The 27070-nt window shown below is 39.2% G+C and overlaps 1 protein-coding gene across 2 annotated transcripts in view; it reads right to left on the bottom strand.

Moving 5' to 3' along the window:
• IRF3 (interferon regulatory factor 3) overlaps positions 1–27070 on the bottom strand; it is a 74206-nt gene that overhangs the window by 34374 nt on the left and 12762 nt on the right. For both annotated transcript variants that reach the window (XM_053690845.1, XM_053690846.1), the window contains 4 exons: positions 21237–21420; positions 20606–20706; positions 18468–18531; positions 16354–16530 (listed from right to left, as the gene is read on the bottom strand). In XM_053690845.1, the coding sequence (XP_053546820.1) occupies positions 16354–16530; positions 18468–18531; positions 20606–20706; positions 21237–21420 (526 nt within the window). The remainder of the gene's footprint in view (positions 1–16353; positions 16531–18467; positions 18532–20605; positions 20707–21236; positions 21421–27070) is intronic.

Here is a 27070-nt window from a genome sequence, read left to right as displayed (position 1 = left end):
AGCACTACATTAGTCGGTGTTCCCTGCATTGTTTATGGAGTGTCTATACTTCCCCAAACTGAATGGACAGAATCACTATGATTTTTATCTGCGCTGACCTTGCATACCCATAAACACAGGCTTACAATAAGTGAGCAAACATTATGGTCAGCTTTGTGTTGACAGTAGACAACCTTGTCTTTGTTCAATACTATTAGGTAATGTAATTAGGTTTTCCACAAATTCTTATCCTTGTATGGCAAATATTATGAACAGCAGCAGTTTAGAGAGGTTCAAAATCACCTTAAAGGGCCACTAAACCCAAACAAAATTCTTTCATGGTTCATATAGAGAATACAAATTTAAACAACATTACAATTTACTTCTATTATTTATTTTGCTTCATTTTTTAGATATCCTTAGTTGAAGAAAAAGCAATGCACATTGGTGAGCCAATCACACTTGGCTTCTATGTGCAGCAACCAATCAGCAGCTACTGAGCATATCTGGATATGCTTTTCCGCAAAGAATATCAAGAGAATAAAAGAAATTAGATAATAGAAGTAAATTAGAAAGATGTTTAAAAATGCATTATCTTTCTAAATCACGAAAGAAAAAATGTGGGTTTCATGTCCCTTTAAAGGGATAGAAGGGTCAAAATTGAAATGTGCATCAATCTTGTGAACTGCTGGTGCAATACCGTCCCCTGTAGATTCGCGGACAATTGTCCGCTAGCAGGGGGGTTGATTTCTGTCCGCGGCCTCAGAGCAGGCGGACAAGTTATGGAGTAGCGATCTTTAGACCGCTGCTTCATAACTTCGGTTTTCTTCTGTTTCCGGCGAGCCTACAGGAGCTTGATAAATGTGCCCTGATTTCTGCTCAGAAAGCTTGCGCTGACGTTTATTGCGCTAGTGAGACTTGTCTACTCCATTCGTTCCTTACAAGTCACTGCAGACACTCTAAGAAGATGCCGTGTTTGAATGCTGGTGCACAGGCACTCACAGCATATGTGTGTATGCCACTGAAAAACAGTAATAACTTTTACTAGTATTACAAGTATTTTTGCTAATGGAAGTATATTGCAAACACATTTCTATTTAAAACTGAAATTCACCCATACACATTTCAATTTTGACCTTTCTATCCCTTTAATCTTTAAGATTGCACCCTTGTTGCTGACTGGACTTCTTTTATCCAATTTGTTTTGTTTTCTTGATATCCTTTGTTGAAAGGGATACCTAAGTAGATTTAGGAGCTGCTGATTGGTGGCTGCAGGTATATGCCTCATGTTATTAGCCCACCAATGCATTCAGCTAGCTCCCAGTACTGCATTGCTGCTTTTTTTTTAAATGATACCAAGAGAATGACACAAATATGATAATAAAAGTAAGTTAGAAAGCTGTTTAAATTGTATCTATCTGACCGATGAAAGAACAATTTTGGGTTTCAATTCCCTTTAACTCTGAAAGCTGTTGGTTTTCCTAAATTCCATTGAGTTTTTTAATGGTCGCTGCTATGTTTAAGTCCCCCCCCCTTATCTATCTCTTCAGTTGGTGACAATTAGGGACAGATATAAAAATCTGACAATAAAAGAGACAGCAAACAAGGCTGTGTAGAACATAGGATTGTTACAGGGACACTCAAGTCAAAATTAAAAACTTTCATGATTTAGATTTAGAATTTTAAACAACTTTCCAATTTACTTCCATAAACAAAAAGTGCACAGTCTTTTTATATTTACACTTTTTGAGTCAGCAACTCCTACTCAGCATTAGCAAGAACTAACAAAATATACGTATATGCATTTGTGATTGGTTGATGGCTGTCACATGATACTGGGGGAGTGGAAATAGATGTAACGTTGAAATGTGTCTACTATTCATTTGAAGTTCAGGCTAAGAGCTTTTGCATTGTCTTTTTATCATGCATATGTTGATTATGCAAATCTACTATATTTACTGGTCCTTTAACCCCTTAATGACCAGCGACGTACCCTGTACAACGTTGTTCATTAAACCCTTAAAGGGACAGTATACACCAATTTTCATTTAACTGCATTGGACAGACACTACTATAAAGAAGAATATGCACAGATACTAATCTAAAAATCCAGTATAAAACCTTTTAAAAACTCACTTAGAAGCTCCCAGTTTAGCACTGTTGAAAAGGTTAGTCTGAAACACCCACTGCAAGTGGTACTAGACCAAAAAAAGCAGACACTCTACCCTCCCCCTTCCTCTGCATATGAAAAGACTCTTTACACAAACAGGAACAAGCTGGAGGAGGTATACATCAGTATTCTCCTAAAACTTTGGGACTTGGTTAGCGCAATGTGATTTAAAAATAAGCAAAACTATAATTAAAAAAAAAAAGATGTATAGGCTATATAAATGGATCATCTACAAAACATTTATGCAAAGAAAACTCTAGTGTATAATATCCCTTTAAGGACCCTGTACGACGCTGTAATCCTGGGCGTCTCTCTGCCATAATCTTGCTAAAAGTAGCGAGATAGCACTATTTCTGCATGCCCCACGAGTGGGGCAGTGCAGAAATAGAGTTGCAAAAGGTACCGATGCAGAGAGGGACACTCTGTGAGAGAGAGCTGTTTGAGAAGGATCAGGGGGTGGGAAGTGTCAGGTGGGAGGCTAACCTCTACACTAAAGCTAAAATTAACCTTACAAGCTACCCAATTAACCCCTTCACTGCTGGGAATAGCAAAAGTGTGGTGCGTCGCTGAAATTAGCGGCCTTCTAATTACCAAAAAGCAATGGCAAAGCCATGTATGTCTGCTATTTCTGAACAAAGGGGATCCCAGAGAAGCTTTTACATTCATTTGTGCCATGATTGCACAAGCGGTTTGTAAATAAGTTCAGTGAGAAACCTAAAGTTTATGATAAAGTTAACTTTTTTTTTTATTATTTGATCACATTTGGCGGTGAAATGGTGGCATGAAATATACCAAAATGGGCCTAGATCAATACTTTGGGTTGTCTACTTAAAAAAAATATATAGTTTTTATAGGTAAATAAAAAAAAAAACAAGGCTCTATTTCTGTTTAAATGTAGTGATGGCAAAAATGCTAAAAATGCTCTGTTTTTTTTGGGGAAGTCTAAGTCTGAAATGCCCGATTAAATTAATTAAATTAAAGGATTAAAGTAATTTTCTAACAGAGTTTCCACACAGCCTTGTTTACACAGTTGTTTTATTGCCTGTTATATATCTATCCATAATTGTCCTCAGCAGAAGAGATAAAGAGAAAAACGAGCACACCAATTACTTTATAGAAACTTAACCTTTACACCATAGCTTTATTATTTAATAAACTAATGTAACTGTAAAAAACTACATCTATATACTATTCTCAGGCTGATCCTTGCTTTGAATACATCATTCTGTCTAGCTTGTATTTACTGTTTAATATCCCTTTAATGTAGAACACATAAGACTTTATCACCTTGTAGCCACAAATGCACAAGCTTAGGAGAGGAGGTAGTATGATAGATCAACATGTCACACTTTTAACAGGGTATTACAGATAAGGAGTTAAAGGACCAGTTCACTCAATGTAAAAGGTGTTATTTAGCAGCAATATCGCAGTAAGATTAAAAGGAAAGTAGAGCACTGGTTGTTTTTTTTTTTAGTTCAAAATTTAATATTTTTAACTTTTTAGTTTGCTTCTTTGCGTTTCAGCTCGGCGACCCTGGAACACCCTGATCAAAGGGTTGTGCTTCAAAAATGTCTAACCCTGCCCCTTGGCCTATCAAATTGCTTTATTCAATTTTATGCTAAATAGCAGAGAAGCGCGACCGGGGGCGCGCTTCAAAGGAATCCAAGTGCATTCCTCCAGAGCACAAGACACTAATAGCGCTACATTCCAATATTACTCTGGTGATACTTAGGCTAGCGGTGCCTATATTATGTCACTAGAAACCGAGCAGTCAAACAAACAAATCCTTATATGATCCCTGTTAGTAATGTGGGGACTAAGGGCTAGATTTATCAACACTGAGGCGTACAGGGGCGCGTATACGCGCCCCTGTACGCCTCAGCTCGGCTATGGCGGGGCGAAATTACCCGCAGGTAATTAACATTGCACACGAGCGCAATTTTGCGCTTGCGTGCAATCCTGCCCCCTGCCCGCGCACAGCCAATCACGCGCGGGCAGGAGCTGTCAATCTCCTCGGTCGGACTCGACCGAGGAGATTGAATTTCGCCACAATAGAGGTGGCGTAGATGTTAGGGAAGCAGCGGTCTGGTGACCGCTGCTTGATAAATCCCGGCGAGCAAGTTCTTGAGAGAACTTGCTGTCGTAGGGGCTTAATAAATCTAGCCCTAAGTAGTGTTACGTGAGGGCTATAAGAGATAACCTGCAAGCTGTATCTGAAATTCACAATACACTGCTGACCGTAATTCACAATACACTGCTGACCGTTTCAATCCACATTACTAACAGGGATCATCTAAGGATCTGCGAGAGCTCGTCTTACCTTCAATATAAAGATGATACTGAAGTACAGGAGGGTGCCTTCTGAGACTGCGCAACAATTCCGGGCACAAGGAAAATAACAATGCAATGATGAACACGGATGCGCTTTTATTCAGTGCTCGTCTGTGTTCACAGTTCTGGATGACATCATTTTGAGGGTGGGTCAAAACCGCGAAGCAACTTAGGGCTAAACGTACGTATTAAAAAGGCAAGAAAGGGTATAGACAAGCCTGTTGAAATTTATTTTATTAAAAAAAAAAATATCTTGTTGAAGGTAAAAAACATAATTTATGCTTACCTGATAAATTCCTTTCTTCTGTAGTGTGATCAGTCCACGGGTCATCATTACTTCTGGGATATTACTCCTCCCCAACAGGAAGTGCAAGAGGATTCACCCAGCAGAGCTGCATATAGCTCCTCCCCTCTACGTCACTCCCAGTCATTCGACCAAGGACCAACGAGAAAGGAAAAGCCAAGGGTGAAGTGGTGACTGGAGTATAAATTAAAAAATATTTACCTGCCTTAAAAACAGGGCGGGCCGTGGACTGATCACACTACAGAAGAAAGGAATTTATCAGGTAAGCATAAATTATGTTTTCTTCTGTTAAGTGTGATCAGTCCACGGGCCATCATTACTTCTGGGATACCAATACCAAAGCAAAAGTACACGGATGACGGGAGGGATAGGCAGGCTCTTTATACAGAAGGAACCACTGCCTGAAGAACCTTTCTCCCAAAAATAGCCTCCGATGAAGCAAAAGTGTCAAATTTGTAAAATTTGGAAAAAGTATGAAGCGAAGACCAAGTTGCAGCCTTGCAAATCTGTTCAACAGAGGCCTCATTCTTGAAGGCCCAAGTGGAAGCCACAGCTCTAGTAGAATGAGCTGTAATTCTTTCAGGAGGCTGCTGTCCAGCAGTCTCATAAGCTAAACGAATTATGCTACGAAGCCAAAAAGAAAGAGAGGTAGCGGAAGCTTTTTGACCTCTCCTCTGCCCAGAGTAAATGACAAACAGAGAAGACGTTTGTCGAAATTCCTTAGTTGCCTGTAAGTAAAATTTTAGAGCACGGACTACATCCAGGTTGTGCAGTAGACGTTCCTTCTTTGAAGAAGGATTTGGGCATAAAGAAGGAACAACAATCTCTTGATTGATATTCCTGTTAGTAACTACCTTAGGTAAGAACCCAGGTTTAGTACGCAGGACTACCTTATCCGAATGAAAAATCAAATAAGGAGAATCACAATGTAAGGCTGATAATTCAGAGACTCTTCGAGCCGAGGAAATAGCCATTAAAAATAGAACTTTCCAAGATAACAACTTTATATCAATGGAATGAAGGGGTTCAAACGGAACGCCCTGTAAAACATTAAGAACAAGGTTTAAACTCCATGGTGGAGCAACAGTTTTAAACACAGGCTTAATTCTGGCCAAAGCCTGACAAAAAGCCTGGACGTCAGGAACTTCTGACAGACGTTTGTGTAACAGAATGGACAGAGCTGAGATCTGTCCCTTTAATGAACTAGCAGATAAACCCTTTTCTAAACCTTCTTGTAGAAAAGACAATATCCTAGGAATCCTAACCTTACTCCAAGAGTAACCTTTGGATTCACACCAATATAGGTATTTACGCCATATCTTATGGTAAATCTTTCTGGTAACAGGTTTCCTAGCCTGTATTAAGGTATCAATAACTGACTCAGAAAATCCACGTCTTGATAAAATCAAGCGTTCAATTTCCAAGCAGTCAGCTTCAGAGAAGTTAGATTTTGATGTTTGAAGGGACCCTGTATCAGAAGGTCCTGTTTCAGAGGTAGAGACCAAGGTGGACAGGATGACATGTCCACCAGGTCTGCATACCAAGTCCTGCGTGGCCACGCAGGTGCTATTAGAATCACTGATGCTCTCTCTTGTTTGATTCTGGCAATCAATCGAGGAAGCAACGGGAAGGGTGGAAACACGTAAGCCATCCTGAAGTCCCAAGGTGCTGTCAGAGCATCTATCAGGACTGCTCCTGGATCCCTGGATCTGGACCCGTAACGAGGAAGCTTGGCGTTCTGTCGAGACGCCATGAGATCTATCTCTGGTTTGCCCCAACGTCGAAGTATTTGGGCAAAGACCTCCGGATGAAGTTCCCACTCCCCCGGATGAAAAGTCTGACGACTTAAGAAATCCGCCTCCCAGTTCTCCACTCCCGGGATGTGGATTGCTGACAGGTGGCAAGAGTGAGACTCTGCCCAGCAAATTATCTTTGATACTTCCATCATAGCTAGGGAGCTTCTTGTCCCTCCCTGATGGTTGATGTAAGCTACAGTCGTGATGTTGTCCGACTGAAACCTGATGAACCCCCGAGTTGTCAACTGGGGCCAAGCCAGGAGGGCATTGAGAACTGCTCTCAATTCCAGAATGTTTATTGGCAGGAGACTCTCCTCCTGACTCCATTGTCCCTGAGCCTTCAGAGAATTCCAGACGGCAACCCAACCTAGAAGGCTGGCGTCTGTTGTTACAATTGTCCAGTCTGGTCTGCTGAATGGCATCCCCCTGGACAGATGTGGCCGAGAAAGCCACCATAGAAGAGAATTTCTGGTCTCTTGATCCAGATTCAGAGAAGGGGATAAGTCTGAGTAATCCCCATTCCACTGACTTAGCATGCACAGTTGCAGTGGTCTGAGGTGTAAGCGTGCAAAGGGTACTATGTCCATTGCCGCTACCATTAAGCCGATTACCTCCATGCATTGAGCCACTGACGGGTGTTGAATGGAATGAAGGGTGCGGCAAGCACTTTGAAGTCTTGTTAGCCTGTCCTCTGTCAGGTAAATCTTCATTTCTACAGAATCTATAAGAGTCCCCAGGAAGGGAACTCTTGTGAGTGGAACGAGTGAACTTTTCTTTTCGTTCACCTTTCATCCATGTGACCTTAGAAATGCCAGCACTAACTCTGTATGAGACTTGGCAGTTTGAAAGCTTGAAGCTTGTATCAGAATGTCGTCTAGGTATGGAGCTACCGAGATTCCCCGCGGTCTTAGTACCGCCAGAAGAGCACCCAGAACCTTTGTGAAGATTCTTGGAGCTGTAGCCAATCCGAATGGAAGAGCCACAAACTGGTAATGCCTGTCTAGGAAGGCAAACCTTAGGTACCGATAATGATCTTTGTGAATCGGTATGTGAAGGTAAGCATCTTTTAAATCTACAGTGGTCATGTATTGACCCTCTTGGATCATAGGTAAAATTGTCCGAATAGTCTCCATCTTGAACGATGGAACTCTTAGGAATTTGTTTAGGATCTTTAAGTCCAGGATTGGTCTGAAAGTTCCCTCTTTTTTGGGAACCACAAACAGATTTGAGTAAAACCCCTGTCCCTGTTCCGATCGTGGAACTGGATGGATTACTCCCATTAACAAGAGCTCTTGTACGCAGCGTAGAAACGCCTCTTTCTTTGTCTGGATTGTTGACAATCTTGACAGATGAAATCTCTCTCTTGGAGGAGAGTATTTGAAGTCCAGAAGGTATCCCTGAGATATTATCTCTAGCGCCCAGGGATCCTGAACATCTCTTGCCCAAGCCTGGGCGAAGAGAGAAAGTCTGCCCCCCACTAGATCCGATCCCGGATCGGGGGCCCTCAATTCATGCTGTTTTAGGGGCAGCAGCAGGTTTCCTAGTCTGCTTGCCCTTGTTCCAGGACTGGTTAGGTTTCCAGCCTTGTCTGTAGCGAGCAACAGCTCCTTCCTGTTTTGGTGCAGAGGAAGTTGATGCTGCTCCTGCTTTGAAATTACGAAAGGAACGAAAATTAGACTGTCTAGTCTTGGCTTTGGCTTTGTCCTGAGGCAGGGCATGGCCTTTACCTCCTGTAATGTCAGCGATAATCTCTTTCAACCCGGGCCCGAATAAGGTCTGCCCTTTGAAAGGTATATTAAGCAATTTAGACTTAGAAGTAACATCAGCTGACCAGGATTTTAGCCACGGCGCCCTGCGTGCCTGAATGGCGAATCCTGAATTCTTCGCCGTAAGTTTAGTAAGATGTACTACGGCCTCCGAAATGAATGAATTAGCTAGTTTAAGGACTCTAAGCCTGTCCGTAATGTCGTCCAGAGTAGCTGAACCAATGTTCTCTTCCAGAGACTCAATCCAGAATGCCGCTGCAGCCGTGATCGGCGCAATGCATGCAAGGGGTTGCAATATAAAACCTTGTTGAACAAACATTTTCTTAAGGTAACCCTCTAACTTTTTATCCATTGGATCTGAAAAAGCACAGCTATCCTCCACCGGGATAGTGGTACGCTTAGCTAAGGTAGAAACTGCTCCCTCCACCTTAGGGACCGTTTGCCATAAGTCCCTTGTGGTGGCGTCTATTGGAAACATTTTTCTAAATATCGGAGGGGGTGAGAACGGCACACCGGGTCTATCCCACTCCTTAGTAACAATTTCAGTAAGTCTCTTAGGTATAGGAAAAACCTCAGTACTCGTCGGTACCGCAAAATATTTATCCAACCTACACATTTTCTCTGGTATTGCAACTGTGTTACAATCATTCAGAGCCGCTAACACCTCCCCTAGTAATACACGGAGGTTTTCCAGTTTAAATTTAAAATTTGAAATATCTGAATCCAGTCTGTTTGGATCAGAACCGTCACCCACAGAATGAAGTTCTCCGTCCTCATGTTCTGCCACCTGTGACGCAGTGTCTGACATGGCCCTAATATTATCAGCGCACTCTGTTCTCACCCCAGAGTGATCACGCTTACCTCTTAGTTCTGGTAATTTAGCCAAAACCTCAGTCATAACAGTAGCCATATCCTGTAATGTGATTTGTAATGGCCGCCCAGATGTACGCGGCGCTACAATATCACGCACCTCCCTCTGAGCGGGAGATGTAGGTACTGACACGTGAGGCGAGTTAGTCGGCATAACTCTCCCCTCGTTGTTTGGTGAAATTTGTTCAATTTGTACAGATTGACTTTTATTTAAAGTAGCATCAATACAGTTAGTACATAAATTTCTATTGGGCTCCACTTTGGCATTGCAACAAATGACACAGGTATCATCCTCTGAATCAGACATGTTTAACACACTAGCAAATAAACTTGCAACTTGGAAATACAATTCAATTAGAATAATATTAAAATGTACTGTGCCTTTAAGAAGCACAGAAGATCTATGACAGTTGAAAATTAATAAATTGAAACAGTTATAGCCTCAATCCTTGTAAACAACACAACTTTAGCAAAGGTTTAATCCCATTAGCAAAGATAACAAATTCTGAAAGCAGGAAACAAATTACAGAATAAACGTTTTTTATCTCAGTCAAACTATAATTCTCACAGCTCTGCTGAGAGAAATTACCTCCCTCAAAATAAGTTTTGAAGACCCCTGAGCTCTGTAGAGATGAACCGGATCATGCAGGGAATACAATGAGTTGCTGACTGAAATATTTGATGCATAGAAAAAGCGCCAAAAAACGGCCCCTCCCCCTCACACACAGCAGTGAGGGAGAACAGAAACTGTCAGAAAAACAGATTAAGCAACTGCCAAGTGGAAAAATAGTGCCCAAACATTTATTCACACAGTACCTCAGCAAATGAAAACGATTTTACATTCCAGCAAAAACGTTAAACATAATCTCTAGTTATTAAACAGCTTTATGTATTTCTTACAGTGTAATTCTAGTGAAGTACCATTCCCCAGAATACTGAAGTGTAAAGTATACATACATGACATTACATCGGTATGGCAGGATTTTCTCATCAATTCCATTGTCAGAAAATAAAAACTGCTACATACCTCTATGCAGATTCATCTGCCCGCTGTCCCCTGATCTGAAGTTTACCTCACTCCTCAGATGGCCGAGAACAGCAATATGATCTTAACTACTCCGGCTAAAATCATAGCAAAACTCTGGTAGATTCTTCTTCAAACTCTGCCAGAGAGGTAATAACACACTCCGGTGCTATTTTAAAATAACAAACTTTTGATTGAAGATATAAAACTAAGTATAATCACCATAGTCCTCTCACACATCCTATCTAGTCGTTGGGTGCAAGAGAATGACTGGGAGTGACGTAGAGGGGAGGAGCTATATGCAGCTCTGCTGGGTGAATCCTCTTGCACTTCCTGTTGGGGAGGAGTAATATCCCAGAAGTAATGATGACCCGTGGACTGATCACACTTAACAGAAGAAATTTGTATTTATTGTTTCGGACTGGCATACTTAAATAATAAAGTACTTTCAATTAAAAATAAAACATTTTTTGGGTGAACTGTCCCTTTAAATAGGAAAGCTGTGGAGGATGGAATATGCTTCCTTAAAGGGACAGTCAAGTCCAAAAAAACCTTTCATGTTTCAAATAGGGCATGTAATTTTAAACAACTTTCCAATTTACTTTTATCACCAATTTTGCTTTGTTCTCTTGGTATTCTTAGTTGAAAGCTAAAACTAGGAGGTTCATATGCTAATTGTTTAGACCTTGAAGGCCGCCTCTAATCTAAATCCATTTTGATAGTTTTTCACCACTAGAAGTCATTAGTTCACATGTTTCATATAGATAACAATGAGCTCATGCACGTGAATTTACCATGGAGACAGCTCTGATTGGCTAAACTGCAAGTCTGTCAAAAGAACTGAAATAAGGGGGCAGTCTGCTGAGGCTTAGATACAAGGTAATTACAGAGGTAAAACGTGTATAATTATAACTGTGTTGGTTATGCAAAACTGGGGAATTGGTAATTAAGGGATTATCTATCTTTTAAAACAACAAAAATTCTGGTGTTGACTGTCCCTCTTTTTTTGTTGTTGTAGATAATCCCAATTCCCCAGTTTTGTCTAAGCCTCAGCAGACTGCCCCCTTATTTCAGTTCTTTTGACAGACTTGCAGTTTAGCCAATCAGAGCTGTCTCCATGGTAAATTCACGTGCATGAGCTCATTGTTATCTATATGAAACATGTGAACTAATGCCCTCTAGTGGTGAAAAACTATCAAAATGGATTTAGATTAGAGGTGGCCTTCAAGGTCTAAAAAATTAGCATATGAACCTCCTAGGTTTAGCTTTCAACTAAGAATACCAAGAGAACAAAGCAAAATTGGTGATAAAAGTAAATTGGAAAGTTGTTTAAAATTACATGCCCTATTTGAATCATGGAAGTTTTTTTTGGACTTGACTGTCCCTTTAAGGGAACCCTTCAGTCACAGGATACCTGGCTGAACAACTTTGTGATTGATTCAGAATATTGTGCCCTAAATATGTTATACAGGTGGCCCTCGGTTTACGCTGGTTCAATTTGCGCCGTTTCAGAATAACAACCTTTTTTTCAGTCATGTGACTGCTATTGAATAGCATTGAAAAGCAGTGCACTAATTAAAATAGCCAGTAAATGGAGCTGTCCGCTTGTGTAGCAGCAAAGTTATGCAACTTAGCAGACAAAAATTGATCTGTGCACACAGAACAGACCTTAGCTATCGAGCAACAAGATCTAGCAGCCACTTCCCTATTATCTTCCTAACCAGCTGCTTGAGGTAAGGGTGCCTAACTGCCTATTAATAACTGCAGATTGAAATGCATAGAATAGGTGCAGACTCAATATTATCTAACATGCTAACAATGCAGAGAACTGTTTGCAGAAAAATGCAAGTAAAAAAACGTTTTTGTTCATTAGACTTAGTTTGATGATACAGTCTGTTGTGTGATTATTAGCAAATGTTTTTGTTCATTAAACTTAGTTTGATGACACAGTCTGGTGTGTGATTATTTAATTAGGTTTATAATACTGTTTAGCATTTAAAGTCTTCATTTCAAAGCTTTAAAAATAATGTATTAGGTGTTACTTATGACAATTTTGAGAGGGGCCTGGAATCTAACTCCCTCACTTCCCATTGACTTACATTATAAACTGGGTTTCGATTTACAACCATTCCTTCTGGAACCTAACCCCGGCGTAAACTGAGGGCTACCTGTTTTTGGGCTTTTTTTTATTTTTATTTTTTTAAATATTTCTTTTATTGAGGTTTGAAAAGCTGTTACAATGCAAATAAGAATTGCCATAGCTCAGTTAATACATAGAAAAGGATAATCTTCACAGCAAAAGAAAGATGCATGTTCTACATTACAAACAATACCAATAAACAGAAGGCAAATATGAATAAAACCTCTCTTTTTATAATTATGTGAACCTCCACAGATATAAAAAGGACACTTATGGGCCTGTGTGAAGTGACAATAAGGGTTGGAGGTTAGCTAATATGTACATATAAATTAACAGCTTGCATAAACTATTAGTTGGGTAGATATAACTAGAAGGCTTAGATCTGTTATTGGGTATAATTGAGAAACTCAGGTTCTAGCTAGATAGCATAATCAATGAATATACCAATTAGATTCACATGGCTAACAACTAATGCTGACTATACAGATATAGCATACATACAGTATCTCACAAAAGTGAGTACACCCCTCCCATATTTGTAAATATTTTATTATATCTTTTCATGTGACAACACTGAAGAAATTACACTTTGCTACTATGTAAAGTAGTGTGTGTACAGCCTGTATAACAATGTAAATTTGCTGTCCCCTGAAAATAACTCAACACACAGCCATAATGTCTAAACCGTTGGCAACAAAATGGAGTACACCCCTAAGTGGAAATGTCCAAATTTGGCCCAATTAGACAATTTCCCTCCCCGGTGTCATGTGACTCGTTAGTGTTACAAGGTCTCAGGTGTGAATGGGGAGCAGGTGTGTTAAATTTGGTGTTATCGCTCTCACACTCTCTCATACTGGTCACTGGAAGTTCAACATGGCACCTCATGGCAAAGAACTCTCTGAGGATCTGAAAAAAAGAATTGTTGCTCTACATAAAGATGGCCTAGGCTATAAGATGATTGCCAAGACCCTGAAACTGAGCTGCAGCACGGTGGGCAAGACCAAACAGTGGTTTTAACAGGACAGGTTCCACTCAGAACAGGCCTCACCATGGTCAACCAAAGAAGTTGAGTGCATGTGCTCAGCGTCATATCCAGAGGATGTCTTTGGGAAATAGACGTATGAGTGCTGCAGCATTGCTGCAGAGGTTGAAGGGGTGGGGGGTCAGCCTGTCAGTGCTCAGACCATACGCTACACACTGCATCAAATTAGTTTGCATGGCTGTCATCCCAGAAGGAAGTCTCTTCTAAAGATGATGCACAAGAAAGCCTGCAAACAGTTTGCTGAAGACAAGCAGACTAAGGACATGGATTACTGGAACCATGTCCTGTGGTCCGATGAGACCAAGATAAACTTATTTGGTTAAGATGGTATCAAGCGTGTGTGGCGGCAACCAGGTGAGGAGTACAAAGACAAGTGTGTCTTGCCTACAGTCAAGCATGGTGGTGGGAGTGTCATTGTCTGGGCTTGCATGAGTGCTGCCGGCACTGGGGAGTTACAGTTCATTGAGGGAACCATGAATGCCAACATGTACTGTGACATACTGAAGCAGAGCATGATCCCCTCCCTTCGGAGACTGGGCCGCAGGACAGTATTCCAACATGAATAACGACCCCCAAACACACCTCCAAGACGACCACTGCCTTGCTAAAGAAGTTGAGGGTAAAGGTGATGGACTGGCCAAGTATGTCTCCAGACCTAAACCATATTGAGCATATGTGGGGCATCCTCAAATGGAAAGTGGGGGAGCGCAAGGTCTCTAACATCCACCAGCTCCGTGATGTCGTCATGGAGGAGTGGAAGAGGACTCCAGTGGCAACCTGTGAAGCTCTGGTGAACTCCATGCCCAAGAGGGTTAAGTTATTTTGAGGGGACAGCAAATTTACACTGTTATACAGGCTGTACACTAACTACTTTACATTGTAGCAAAGTGTCATTTCTTCAGTGTTGTCAAATGAAAAGATATAACAAAATATTTACAAAAATGTGAGGGGGTACTCACCTCTCAGGATGTTACTGGGTAACTGTGAGTTATTGCAAGGGGTGTATTTCTAGATGTAACCAAAAGTCACAGCTACGCATATATGAACTGACATTAGAGTCAACAAACATCTTCCTACCCCTAATTCACAGATTCAGGCACATAACTATAATACAAGACATTGAGACACTGGGGCATATGTATCAAGCTCCGTATGGAGCTTGATGCCTCGTGTTTCTGGCGAGCCTGCAGGCTCGCCAGAAACACCAGTTATGAAGCAGCGGTCACAAAGACCGCTGCTCCATAACCTGTCCGCCTGCTCTGAGCAGGCGGACGCACATCGCTGGAAATCAACCCGATCGAGTACGATCGGGTTGATTGACACCCCCCTGCTGGCGGCCCATTGGCCGTGAGTCTGCAGGGGGTGGCGTTGCACCAGCAGCTCTTGTGAGCTGCTGGTGCAACGCTCGCCGTATTCAGCGATGTCTGTCGGACCTGATCCGCACTGTCGGATCAGGTCCGACAGACATTGATAACTAGGGGCCACTATGTGGATTAAGAAACCGGACCATAGTATTACATATAAGAAGGCTGTGTATGTATGAAGGTTAAGGTGAGCGTATACAAAGTGAAATCTCTCTACCTGATTCACCTCTTGGAGTCTGACCCTCTAGATATATGACACTTAAGATAGGAACATATATGTACATTTTAAGGCGAACAAGCTTAACCCGCATCGTAGCATAAGAGATTTATGAGCGTACATGTAGTGTGTTCCACTGTCTCGGCAGTTGGGACACAACTTGGAATATATCATTATGTACTATAGTATGGAATGGATAAACCTAAGTAGATCTATTATTAAACAGGTCAAGCTAACAGTAAATATCCTCATATATTGAGCAGGCAGTAAAACATATTTTTTGAGCAATTTAGTACCCACAGAGTCCCTGCTGTTATTTATGATATGATGTAGATGATCATTTCCATAATCTATCAACTATGGAGTCGCTTGGGTGCTGTTCCAGACAGGAGACCATGCTTAACCTACTCCAACTTTCGGTCTGACTTAAGAGCTCTGCATCATTTGACTTACTTTTTCGCTATGCGATAAAAAAACAGAGTGAGAGAGCAAGGCTTTCACGTGGTGCTGAGGAATATTGAGACCGTGGGTATAAGTCACCGAGTATTGCAGCCGGACGCCTTCGGTCAGCTTGGGCATAGTCCCTGGAACTAAAAATGGTGCATTTCCAAATAAGGTAGATTGACTCAAGACTTTGGAGGCTAACAGAGATATAAATGAGCGGCGTGACATCTGCTGCATTTAGGTTTTCTCAGACGGTCTTATCTTCAGTGCTACTGACGTGTTCAGCATAGGATTGTGTATTAGGTTTGACCGGGATAATGTCGCCCATCGGAGTCGGGTGGTAGTGCTCCACCTGTATTGTATCTATCCAGGGAGTTTGAGCTTGTGAATCCTCTTTGGGTTTCAAGTATAACGAACATTGCAGCAAATAGGCGGATTGGATCAACGTGGAGAGTTGTTTCTCAAAACTCTAATATATTCTCAATAACGTACTGTAGGCTCTCCATTGTTGTGTGGATGCAGAGATAATCAGTATGTCTTTTAAGCCTCATCTGCCGCTATTCAGTAGAGGTATGGTATATCTGATTGTTTGATTCAGCTCTTACAGCTGCTGGGGGGGGGGGGGGTTAAACACAGTGCCAGGCCGGGAATAGGCCTCCGCTGCACACCTCGTCTATTCTGGCATGCCTGGCTGGAGTTTTAAATGAAAAGTCCAAATACCTTATCTTCACATATTAACCTGCACAAAGCACTCTGTATAGACTTGGATGACAGGTCTAATGGGTGATAAGCAACGGATTTACCAGCTCCATAACTCAGCCGATTTTATAAAGCAGCCATCTTAGTCGATGGTCGGACCCGTTCCCTATTTGGGCTAATTGTATAATTTCCCAGAATGCTACATACCAATTTGTTCATTACTGGGTGTATATGGTGAAAGTTCCTGGTAGACCGGATTTTCCTCTGAATCGTTTACTGGGGAAGATGCAGTTACATCGAACAAGACTTTCTCTAAAATAGAAGAGTTATAGGGACCCACAGCATCCATAGCATTCTCTGGGACATTAGGAGAACAGTACAAATCTGCAAAACAAATAAAACAAAAAGGATGTGTACATATTGCTGCTGTATGTCACAAATGCTCACCTGATAAAGACAACACATAACATTACATCATTTCACCAACATCATTGGTAGTTCGGGGGTCACTGAAGCATGTCCCCCTTCTCACCACAAAATGAAAAGGATTGCTAATGTATATTAACAAAAAGCTATTGTAGCTGCAGTATTGTATTTGACAGTCCAACAACTTTTCCAGTTCCTGGAGAAGCAAGGAAGCTCGGATGAAGTTATCAGCAATTCATCTAATGGCAACAGAAGCTAGAGAAGATATTTGATAGGTGAGGAGGATTTTGCTACCCCTTCACAAGTATTTTGTATTTTGTTTTTATCTGATCTGCTTCATTAACTGTGGACACACACTTCACAAATCAAATGCACAAGTTGATAACCAATGATTGCATTACTTAACTATATGAATGTTCTTATTGGTGTGCTGCCCCTTTAAATGAAGCAGCTGTTTATACTTGTCCCCAGCATCTATGATTAAGCGCAAGTATGCGTGAAACATGTTAGACTGCTGTCTCCTTCCCTGTTTGTTTGTGACTTTGTTCACCTTCATGTGTATTTTTAACATTGGAAATAAATATACCGTTTTACTGATGCTCAGTAGCCTTCCACCTCTTCTTTTTAAGATATTTGATAGTTAAGTACAGTGCATGTCAGCTGCCACTGAATTAATGCAAATAATATTTGTTAAAAAAAAGTACATGTGTACTATGACTCCAGCATTAACCACCCCAATCAGAAATAATTGCCAGCTGGTTGACATTATTTTGTAGCTGGGTGGGGGCAGTGTGATACTTTGCAATACTGCTAATTTAATTTATTTTTAAATGTTACTTAAGCTAACAAAGCACACATTTATTACATAATTTAAAAATAATTGATTTAATGATCTTTTGTGCAATAAACAATGAAACAATTTAATATTAGCTCATTTTAGTTTAATATTAGCATAAATTTCAGCGGGATGGTCAGTAAAATCAGCCGGGTGGTGTGCCCATTTAACAGTTTCTGAGGAGATGAGTGCATCCTGCATTTAAATATAAGACACAGGAATGGTCTTTTTAGTAGGGAGAGGAAATATGGTCACCTTCGCAGACAAGACTATGTTTCTAAATAGACCGTTTATCAATTTGCAGCACCATTCTAATTTCTCATTTGGCAGTAGAGACAAATGCACGGGTGGGTGCCTACTTTATGTTGGGCACATTTCTACCAGATTTCTCATTTGGCAGTGTAGACAAATGCACTGGTGGGTGACTACTTTATGTTGGGCACATTTCTACCAGGTTTCTCATTTGGCAGTGTAGACAAATGCACAGGGTGCCTACGCTCTGTTGGGCACATTTCTAACTGGTAGTGATAAACTTTTACTGCACAATTGGTAGACCAGTCATTTAGCAAATATTTTTTTAAACAAATATATTTTTGTGAGCTCAACATTGATGGGTCAAAAAATGTATCAAGTTCTCAAGTAGAGGACCTGTCAATTTGCAATCTCCACTTGCGATGCATCAACGCTTGGCGAAATTGAGAGCTCTCTTATACAATCCCCCCCCGTCAAACACCTCAATCTTGCTTGTTCAGGGTGAGATCTCCACCACTTCCAAGGTGGCGAAAACGTTAAGAAGTAGGAACTGCCTCTTAAATTTATAGATGCACCATAATGTCTTAAAAGTGTTAAATGTAGCTTTATAAATGTATCTTTCTTATTACCCTGTGCCTAAGGGCTCCAGTAGTATGCATCTGTCAATTCATCAACCTAAATATTTAATTTTAAAGACCATAAAACAATCTTATAATTAAGGACAAGAGTTATTTATAAACATCCTCTATAGATTTTGCACAGTCTGATGGCCTGTACATCATACATGATATGCATTAAATCTATTTACCTTCCCCATTTTGGGAGAGTTGCAAATGCATCATATTTTCTGACAGATCTGATCCTTGACGAAACTGAAAAATAAAAATGTGAGTAATCTGTTATCATTTACATAATTAAAAACTCCCCCCCCCCCCTAGATTTCACCACTGATAACACTTTTGTAAACATATTACAAAATTTTTTTTTTTTAAAGCTAATTAAACTCAAGAGGTTTCTATCATGGATATGAAATTGACTAATTGTCTAACTCCATGTATCTTCCAAGTTGGAGATGAGCAATGCCCACGCACTGTGTGTACTCTGCATACAACGTTCACTCTAATTATTTTGAGCACTGTGCACAAAAAATTGGCCTTTGCTATTTTGGTGAGGACATTTCAAGAGGTACAAAATTAGCTACGTGCCAATCTTACATTAAGCAAAATACAGAAAAAGTTACTCACTCATAGATAAACACACACATTATCTGCATTCATTTTCCGTTATGAAGTTGTGTGAAGCGTTGAAGACATTTATCCAAACAAAACGTACATATGAAGAACAAGATTCCCTCCTGTTGTTTGGTTAGTAATTGGAATTTAGCATAATATTGTATTATTGAATTTTGCGGCGGTATACAAATAAATGAAAATAATAATAATTACAATAATGAAAGAATAGTGTCTGCAAGCTGTATATCCAATTGTTTTGTGGCGACCCCCATCTTAAGGAGAACAGGTGTAGAAGTATGTGTGCATACATACAGGTGTAGAAGTATGTGTGCATACATACAGGTGTAGAAGTATGTGTGCATACATACAGGTGTAGAAGTATGTGTGCATACATATCCAAAATAAAGGAAGGCACTCTCCAGATATGACAAAGGGTAATTTAATCCCAAGTTTGGGATTAAATCCGGAGAGTGCCTTCCTTTATTTTGTATCTATTGAATATTTGTTGTGCACCCCGGTACTTTATGTTTACCGTGAATGCTAGGCCTGGTGGTGTTTATATATATATATATATATATATATATATATATATATATATATATATATACAGAAACATTTCCAAAATAGAAAGCGGCACTCACTGGATTTGTATTTCAAAGAATTGCTTCAAGCTGGACTCCCTGGTGGTTGACTACTATGTGAGCGTGCCTGCCTTTTGGAAATATATATATATATATTTAGCAAAGTCCTGTGTAGGAATGCACACCATATATTTAGTAGCAGCTGCCAGGGTGCAGTGTCAAAACAGTATGTACTATGCAAAAAAGGCAGCACTCACTGGTCATTTGTAAGTAAAATTTAGCTTTTAATAATACAAAAAGTTAAAATCTTGGGAAAAACATGACGTTTCGATGCCTAACTGGCATCTTTTTCAAATGTCCCAAAAGGTAAATCCAAAGTGGTCACACCAGCTATGTGGTGTGCCCCATGAGAGCATGCTGGTGTGACCACTTTGGATTTACCTTTTGGGACATTTGAAAAAGATGCCAGTTAGGCATCGAAACATCATGTTTTTCCCAAGATTTTAACTTTTTGTATTATTAAAAGCTAAATTTTACTTACAAATGACCAGTGAGTGCTGCCTTTTTTGCATAGTATATATATATGTATATATGTGTGTGTGTATGTATATATGTCTGTATGAATTGTTTTACATAAATTTCAATGAAACACTATAGTATATAACGAAGTGAAACTCTCCACTACCGGAGCTTTAGCTCACCATCAGCTTAGCGCTCGAGCGTTAGATAACATTAGTTTTTCTGCAACCTCCTTAAAATTCTTTCATGGAAGAGATATAGAGCAACTGTGCTGACAAGATGTTAGAGCGCTTTAGAATATCACTTGAGCGATATTACTTTAAACTTGCAATATGAGAGCAAAAATAGAAGCCTTATTGGCTTAACTTGATTGATGTTCACACACAAAAGTGCTAATATTGTGGCGCTCCACTTGTAACCTGACCCTTAGATATTTGGATCAGAGCTCATAAGGAAATTATTTACAATTGAAATTATGTGCGCAGATTTGGTTATAGGAAAGGGTTCATTGATCTAACAGCCATATGTATATTTATTTTTGTCTATGCTTTGGACCAACCATGGGTGCTGCTAGGTTTTAATAAGATTAAAGAATACAAGCATTGTAGACCAACCATAGAGAAGTTGAAGCTGTTTTGGGAGTTGACCGGATACAGATGATCAGATGACGGGCTGACACCATCTCCAAAATTATGATCTTCAGAACATGTATCACCTGCCGGGAGAATAAAAAAAAATGTACTTCACATACTTAAGATTAAGTGAGGTCCCATAAAATAGGGAATTCATCATTCCCCTGCTTAAAGAGAAATTAAACATTGATTGGGTTTGAGTAAAATTGTTTTGTTCCACACTCCCTAGGGAAGGCAAAATGCAAAATCTGTTACCTTGGTTTTCAAAATGTTGCAAATCGCCTAAACTATTTGATTTGGAGGTTACTGGTTTTGGTTTTGTTCTTTGGCCTTTTTAGGGAGAGTGGTACAAGTAACATTTTATATACAAAAGCAAGATGTTTTTAATGTCCTTTTAATTCCACTGTCCAAATGTCATTCAAATAAAGAAAGAAATCCCTAATCACAACTCACTTCTGAAACTGGATATGCTACTTGTGTAATCTTCAGAAGAGGAGGAGATAATGCGCTAATACAGGATGAAAAGCCAATCAAAAACAATGATGCATATTCTACAAAATGTCCCAATGTATTCATTTCCTTTCCTACTTTCTATAGACATGAGAGTTCTTACTTTCAACGCTGTTTCCTCTTGAGATTTCATAGATTTTGCAAGGATTACTGGAATCTGAGCTGTTGTCTTTGATAACTTTAATGTCTACTTTGCGGTTGAGCGCTGAGCGAAAATTTCTCTTCCACACGGCTGGGTTGGGATTTTGTTTACTGGGATCATAAGAACCACTAGTTATAGCCCATGCCTGGAGAAAGAAAAAAAAAATAGACACACACAGATTTAAATATTTTTTTAAAAGTTCAACTAAATTTGACATAAAACGATTTAGGGAATATAATCTGAAATACCATTATATGAGTTATAGAAGGTTAAAGGCAGAAAAAGAAGCTAATTTTTAGAGTATTTCTTCTCAAAAACCTACATTAAAATGGATTTTCTGCTGCTATTTATTACAATATTATTTATAAAATAATGTTGAAAGTAGGCAGTTTGATAAAGGGGCAGGAGCCTGGAAACGTTGCTCTGTAATAAAGGCACTGTTGCCATCTTTTGAGTGCCACCGGTGTGTTGTTTCATGTTACTTGTTACTGGACTTTGGAGAGGGAAGTCCCCCTGGTGTGCACCAACTTGAATTGTTGGAAATATTAAGGATAAAGTGAGTGCTGGTCCTGTTTGTCTAATGAAAGTAGGCAGTTGCCTAGTGTGTAGGGATTAAGGATGTGCTGCTCGGTCACATTTTCATAGCACCTAATCCTATGTGTCAATAAATATACCTTGAACATCATAGTAAAAAATTACTGCATTATTATATATGTCAGGGTTGCTCTATTTGTGGCATCCGCTGACACCGATTGAATTACTTATACACATCAACTAAAGTCCTTAACTTACATATATGTATGAGATATAACATTCATAAACTTCTCCCTTTCTTTTCACCTCTCAAATTCCAAGTTTTATGTTTATGCAGAATTAAAAAGAGTAAAAATGAACCAGTATGAAGTGTTAGCCCCAAACATTGTTTACTTTAAATATTTAATCCAAATATATTATAAATCCTTGCGTACAAGAACAGTGTTACAGGTTTTATTTCTTTGTAAAGAGCAAATAGAACCTTTCCAACAAATGGGTCAACTCCAATCTTTCAGATGTTGGAAACAAACAGGTGACCCCCTCTGAAGAAGCGTTAAGTGAAACCCGTGTCATGGGATTGTTTGGAGAGCTGTCTCTCTCTCTTTTTTAATTTTCTTGCTTAAAACAGTTTATGATAAACTAATAGAATTCAAATAGGGTGCAACTGAATGTCCAAATATAAGCAACGTCTAACAAGTAATGAGAGCTGCCACATCCCAACACAGCATTGTATATTAGTATAATACTAACGATCCCCTGCATTTGCAGGAACATATAATTAACGTTAATCTGAATGTGCTACAGGGAAAGATAAAAAAAGACAGCTCCTGCTATTGAAGGAGCTTAGCCACTCAGGGTGACTATAGCCATATCTATCACTTCTACTATGAAAATGTAATAATAGTAAGAGTAAATTAAATAGTTGTTTAAAACAGCATGCTCTATCTGAATCATGAAATAAAAACTTTAGGTTTCATGTCCCTTTTAGATGCGACTATACAAACCTTGTATAATTATAAATGAAACAGTCCATTCTCTCCTGTAGTTTTGTTTTTTTTAATATCTTTAAAAAAATCATGCAAGGATTAGAAAATTGCCAAGCAAATATGGCCAGGGTTATTTGTCATAAATAAATAAGAAAATCTGTCACCATGATCGTGTAAAAAGTATAGATTTTGTAGTTAGAAAAAGGCTAAAGCATACTTTATATTTATCATTATAAATGTTAAAGAGCAACAATGCAGCATTGAACAATAAAACGTACATAGGTAAAAAGATAGCGGTTAACATAAAAGCAGTGGTGCATAATGACAAACCACACATAGAAATAAAGGTCAGTTGCTTAAAATGCACAACAATATGAGAAGGCTCACACTCAGGGGATAAACAGACGATCACTTAGGGTTGCCACCCCAGCTATGTTTTCCTGTACAGCTATGAGTCACACATGCTGCAGGGTGTGCCAGGGGCAATGACAGGTCTAGCAGAACTATTTACGGATCTCCTTGCAGAATGTATAACTCATAACTGTCCTGGAAAACATGGCCTACAATCCACTAGTGACTTCCAAAGAGTTTAAAAATACTGGGCTACATTTTTTTTTAGGGGCTTTGGTTCACATTTATCAAATCTATACTCCTTTAAACTGTTTACTTTTGTTATATCTTCTACACTGATGGGAATTCAGTTTAAGCCCTGTAACTGATTTGTATATTTCCTGAATCATCTACTCTAACTTGATATTACTTTTATTCAATAAAAATATTTAATATATACTAGTAACTAGGCTACAAATCTTCTAATACTATACTGTACGATACTAAACTACACGATCAAATAAAATAACAATACAAAAAGATCATTATTATTAAAATAAATGAATGCTTCCTCAGGTTAAAGAGAAATGAGAAGATCAAAGAAAGGAAGTCCCAGTAGCATAAAATAAATCCTTTATTCTTGGTTCAAATAAAATCAAACATGGAGATGCACAGCAAAGACGATGTGGAAGGTGCTGAGGGCGCAGCACTAACTGGCTTACATGTTTCGGAAATGATCCGTAGTCATAGCCTGTAGTGCTGAGCCCCACACCTGTTTAAAAACACTTCAAACAAATGTGATAGGTTAAAAGATACAACAACGCCCTCAAACTAAACCTGTGCACACCTGATTAATCACTAAATGCCTATACTGATCACACTAAATTAGCATACTGGAAGGATGTAATGTCGATAGTCGAAAAACTGGCAGTAGTATATACATGAATGGACAAAAAACTTTAAACAATATACTGCAAAATGATTAGATCAGGGACTGTATATGTGTGCCTGGATCTTACCAATAAACGTGTCATGTACAAAAATGCAGAAAATAAATGGATATGTTCCACTGAACTATATGAAGGCTAGACACCTAGCCTGCAATTATGAACATAGATAAAAATGTAGATATCTAATCTAATTATAAAGTAGATAAAAATGTATATACCTAATAAGTGATAGGGTAGATAGTTTGTACTGGTAATGCTACGTGTATATCTAATCAAATGATAAGGTAAATAGTGTATACCGGGAGTGCCATGCTGACACCTATGCTGCATAGTGACTTTAAATATACTATGAATAATAACTAAAGAAATGTCCAAACGGATAAGCCCAAAAAGTATAATAATGGGAAAATCCAATAACAAATAGTTCATTAAGACATGAGAATAAGGCTATTCAATGTGGATGTGAATGCCTATAAAGTACAAATTCTTAGTTGAGAGAATCCTAAAAATGGACAAGACTTAGATATATTAGTCATTCAGGGAACAAGATACCATAGGAAAAAATGGGACAGTGTAAGTGGGCACTGGATAATGGTCTAAGCTGACACCTACATGTTACTGGGTTAGATAAGAATAGATAATAGTTTGAAAGATGGTAAAAAATTTGCCTTGTTCCTGATTAGAGCCTTACCTGCACGGAGTGTGGCGGATGTGAAGCGGCTGAGGTCTGCCATAAGTACCCCCAATCCGCACAACACGGGTGAGTGAAGTTTAACGTAACGTTTTATTTGGTTTGCCTAAGAGTGCTGGTTACTAGTTACAAGCATTGCAATTGTTTATTAGACAAAGTATTATTTGCCTGTTCAGAGCAATTACCTGGGGCAGCTCGCAACCAATAGACATTTCTCATCATTCTGTTCTACACATATTGGCAACACATTTGGTGCACATACTTTGAATTTTTTCGAAACAGTTAAAGTTTGAACGGCTGGCACTACAATAAGAGTTTCTCTTTATCTATTAGTTTAAAGAGAAATGAGACCCAACATTTTGCTTTCATGATTCAGATCAAGCATGCAATTTTAAACAACTTTCTGATTTACTTCTTTTATAACATGTTCTTCATTCTCTTGGTATCTTTTGTTGAAAGTCAGGGATGTAAGCTCAGGAGCATGTCTGGAGAACTATATGACAGCAGTATTGCAAAAATGTTATCCATCCATGTTGGCTTATCAAATGTGGTCAACATAGTTACATGTAAGCAATGAAGCACTAATAAAGTGCTCTAACACAGTATGGCATGTCCCTTTAACATGTGTGGTTTATTTAATGTTTGTAAGATAATGTGCAGTAATTTGTACAGGACGATGGAGGACTTAGGTTGGAGGTTACTATATTTAATGTATGTTGTATGGTGAAACCTACCTTATTTCTAGCTTATAGAAGAGTCAGTGGTTGACAACTTCACATTCATACTTATTCATTGCTGCAACCTTTAGGTTATTTGACGTAATCAGGTGTGTTCTTGCCCATGGGAAGACCTCTAGGCTATAGCCCTTACTTCCTGCGCACATGTCAGATGTTGTAAGTCTTGATATGTCTGTTAAGCTTGGTAGACAGCCAACCATGGCACATTTAGAATGCTAGGTTATGCAAATAATATTATGATTATTTATAATAGCTATAAAGGTTTAAAGGGATATTAAACCCACATGTTTTCTTTCATGATTCAGATAGAGCACGCAATATTTCCTTTGTTCTCTTGGTATCTTTATTTGAGAAAGCAGCAATGTAAGCTTAGGAGCCAGGCCATTTTTAGTTAGCACCCTGGGTAGCGCTTGCTGATTGGTGGCTACATTTAGCCACCATTCAGCAAATGCTACCCAGGTTCTAAACCAAAAATAGGCCGGCTCCTAAGCTTAAATCCCCCCCCCCCAAATAAAGATACCAAGAGAATGAAGAAAAATTGATAATATGAGTAAATTGCAAAGTTGCTTAAAATTGCATGTTCTAGATGAATCATTAAAGGGACAGTCTACACCAACATTTTTATTGTTTTAAAAGCTAGATAATCCCTTTATTACCCATTCCCTAGTTTTGCATAACCAACACAGTTATATAAATACACTTTTTACCTCAGTGATTATCTTGTATCTAAGCCTCAGCAATCTGCCCCCTTATTTCAGTGTTTTTGACAGACATGCATTTTAGCCAATCAGTGCTGGCTCCTAGGAACTCCACGTGCATGGGCTCAATGTTATCTATATGACACACATGAACTAACACCCTCTAGCAGTGAAAACTGTCAAAATACCCTGAGAGAAAAGGCGGCCTTAGAAATTAGCATATAAACCTCCTAGGTTTAGCTTTCAACTAAGAATACCAATGGAACAAAGTAAAATTGGTGATAAAAGTAAATTGGAAAATTGTTTAAAGGGACACTAAACCCCAAATTTTTCTTTCGTGATTCAGATAGAGCATGCGATTTTAATCAACTTTCTAATTTACTCCTATTATCAAATTTTCTTTGTTCTCTTGCTATCTTTATTTAAAAAACATGATTTTGATGCATAGGAGTCGGCCCATGTTTGGTTGAGAACCTGGGTTATGCTTGCTTATTAGTGGGTAAATGTAAGCCCCATGGTGCTGAACCTAAAATGGTCTGGCTGCTAAGCTTTACATTCCTGCTTTTAAAATAAAGATAGCAAGAGAGCTTAGAAAAATTGATAATAGGAGAAAATTAGAAAGTTGATTAAAATGTCATGCCCTATCTGAATCATGAAAGTTTATTTTGGACTAGACTGTCCCTTTAAAGACATTTGGGTTTAATATCCTTTTAAGTAAGTAACTGCTGTGATATTGTTCTAAGCAGGGTCTTCTGAGGGTAAAACAGTTTTTTTGGCTAGGGGAGGAGGTGAGTGGTAGTTGAGGAATGAGCCACATCAGAAATCAGTCACCTATCATAACAGCATACTGACGGGGTGTAATTTGATTA

Source organism: Bombina bombina, chromosome 8 (assembly GCF_027579735.1).
Source record: "Bombina bombina isolate aBomBom1 chromosome 8, aBomBom1.pri, whole genome shotgun sequence".
NCBI lineage: Eukaryota > Metazoa > Chordata > Amphibia > Anura > Bombinatoridae > Bombina > Bombina bombina.
Note: the sequence above shows the minus strand (reverse complement) of the source record. Positions and strands in the feature narration are given on the sequence as shown.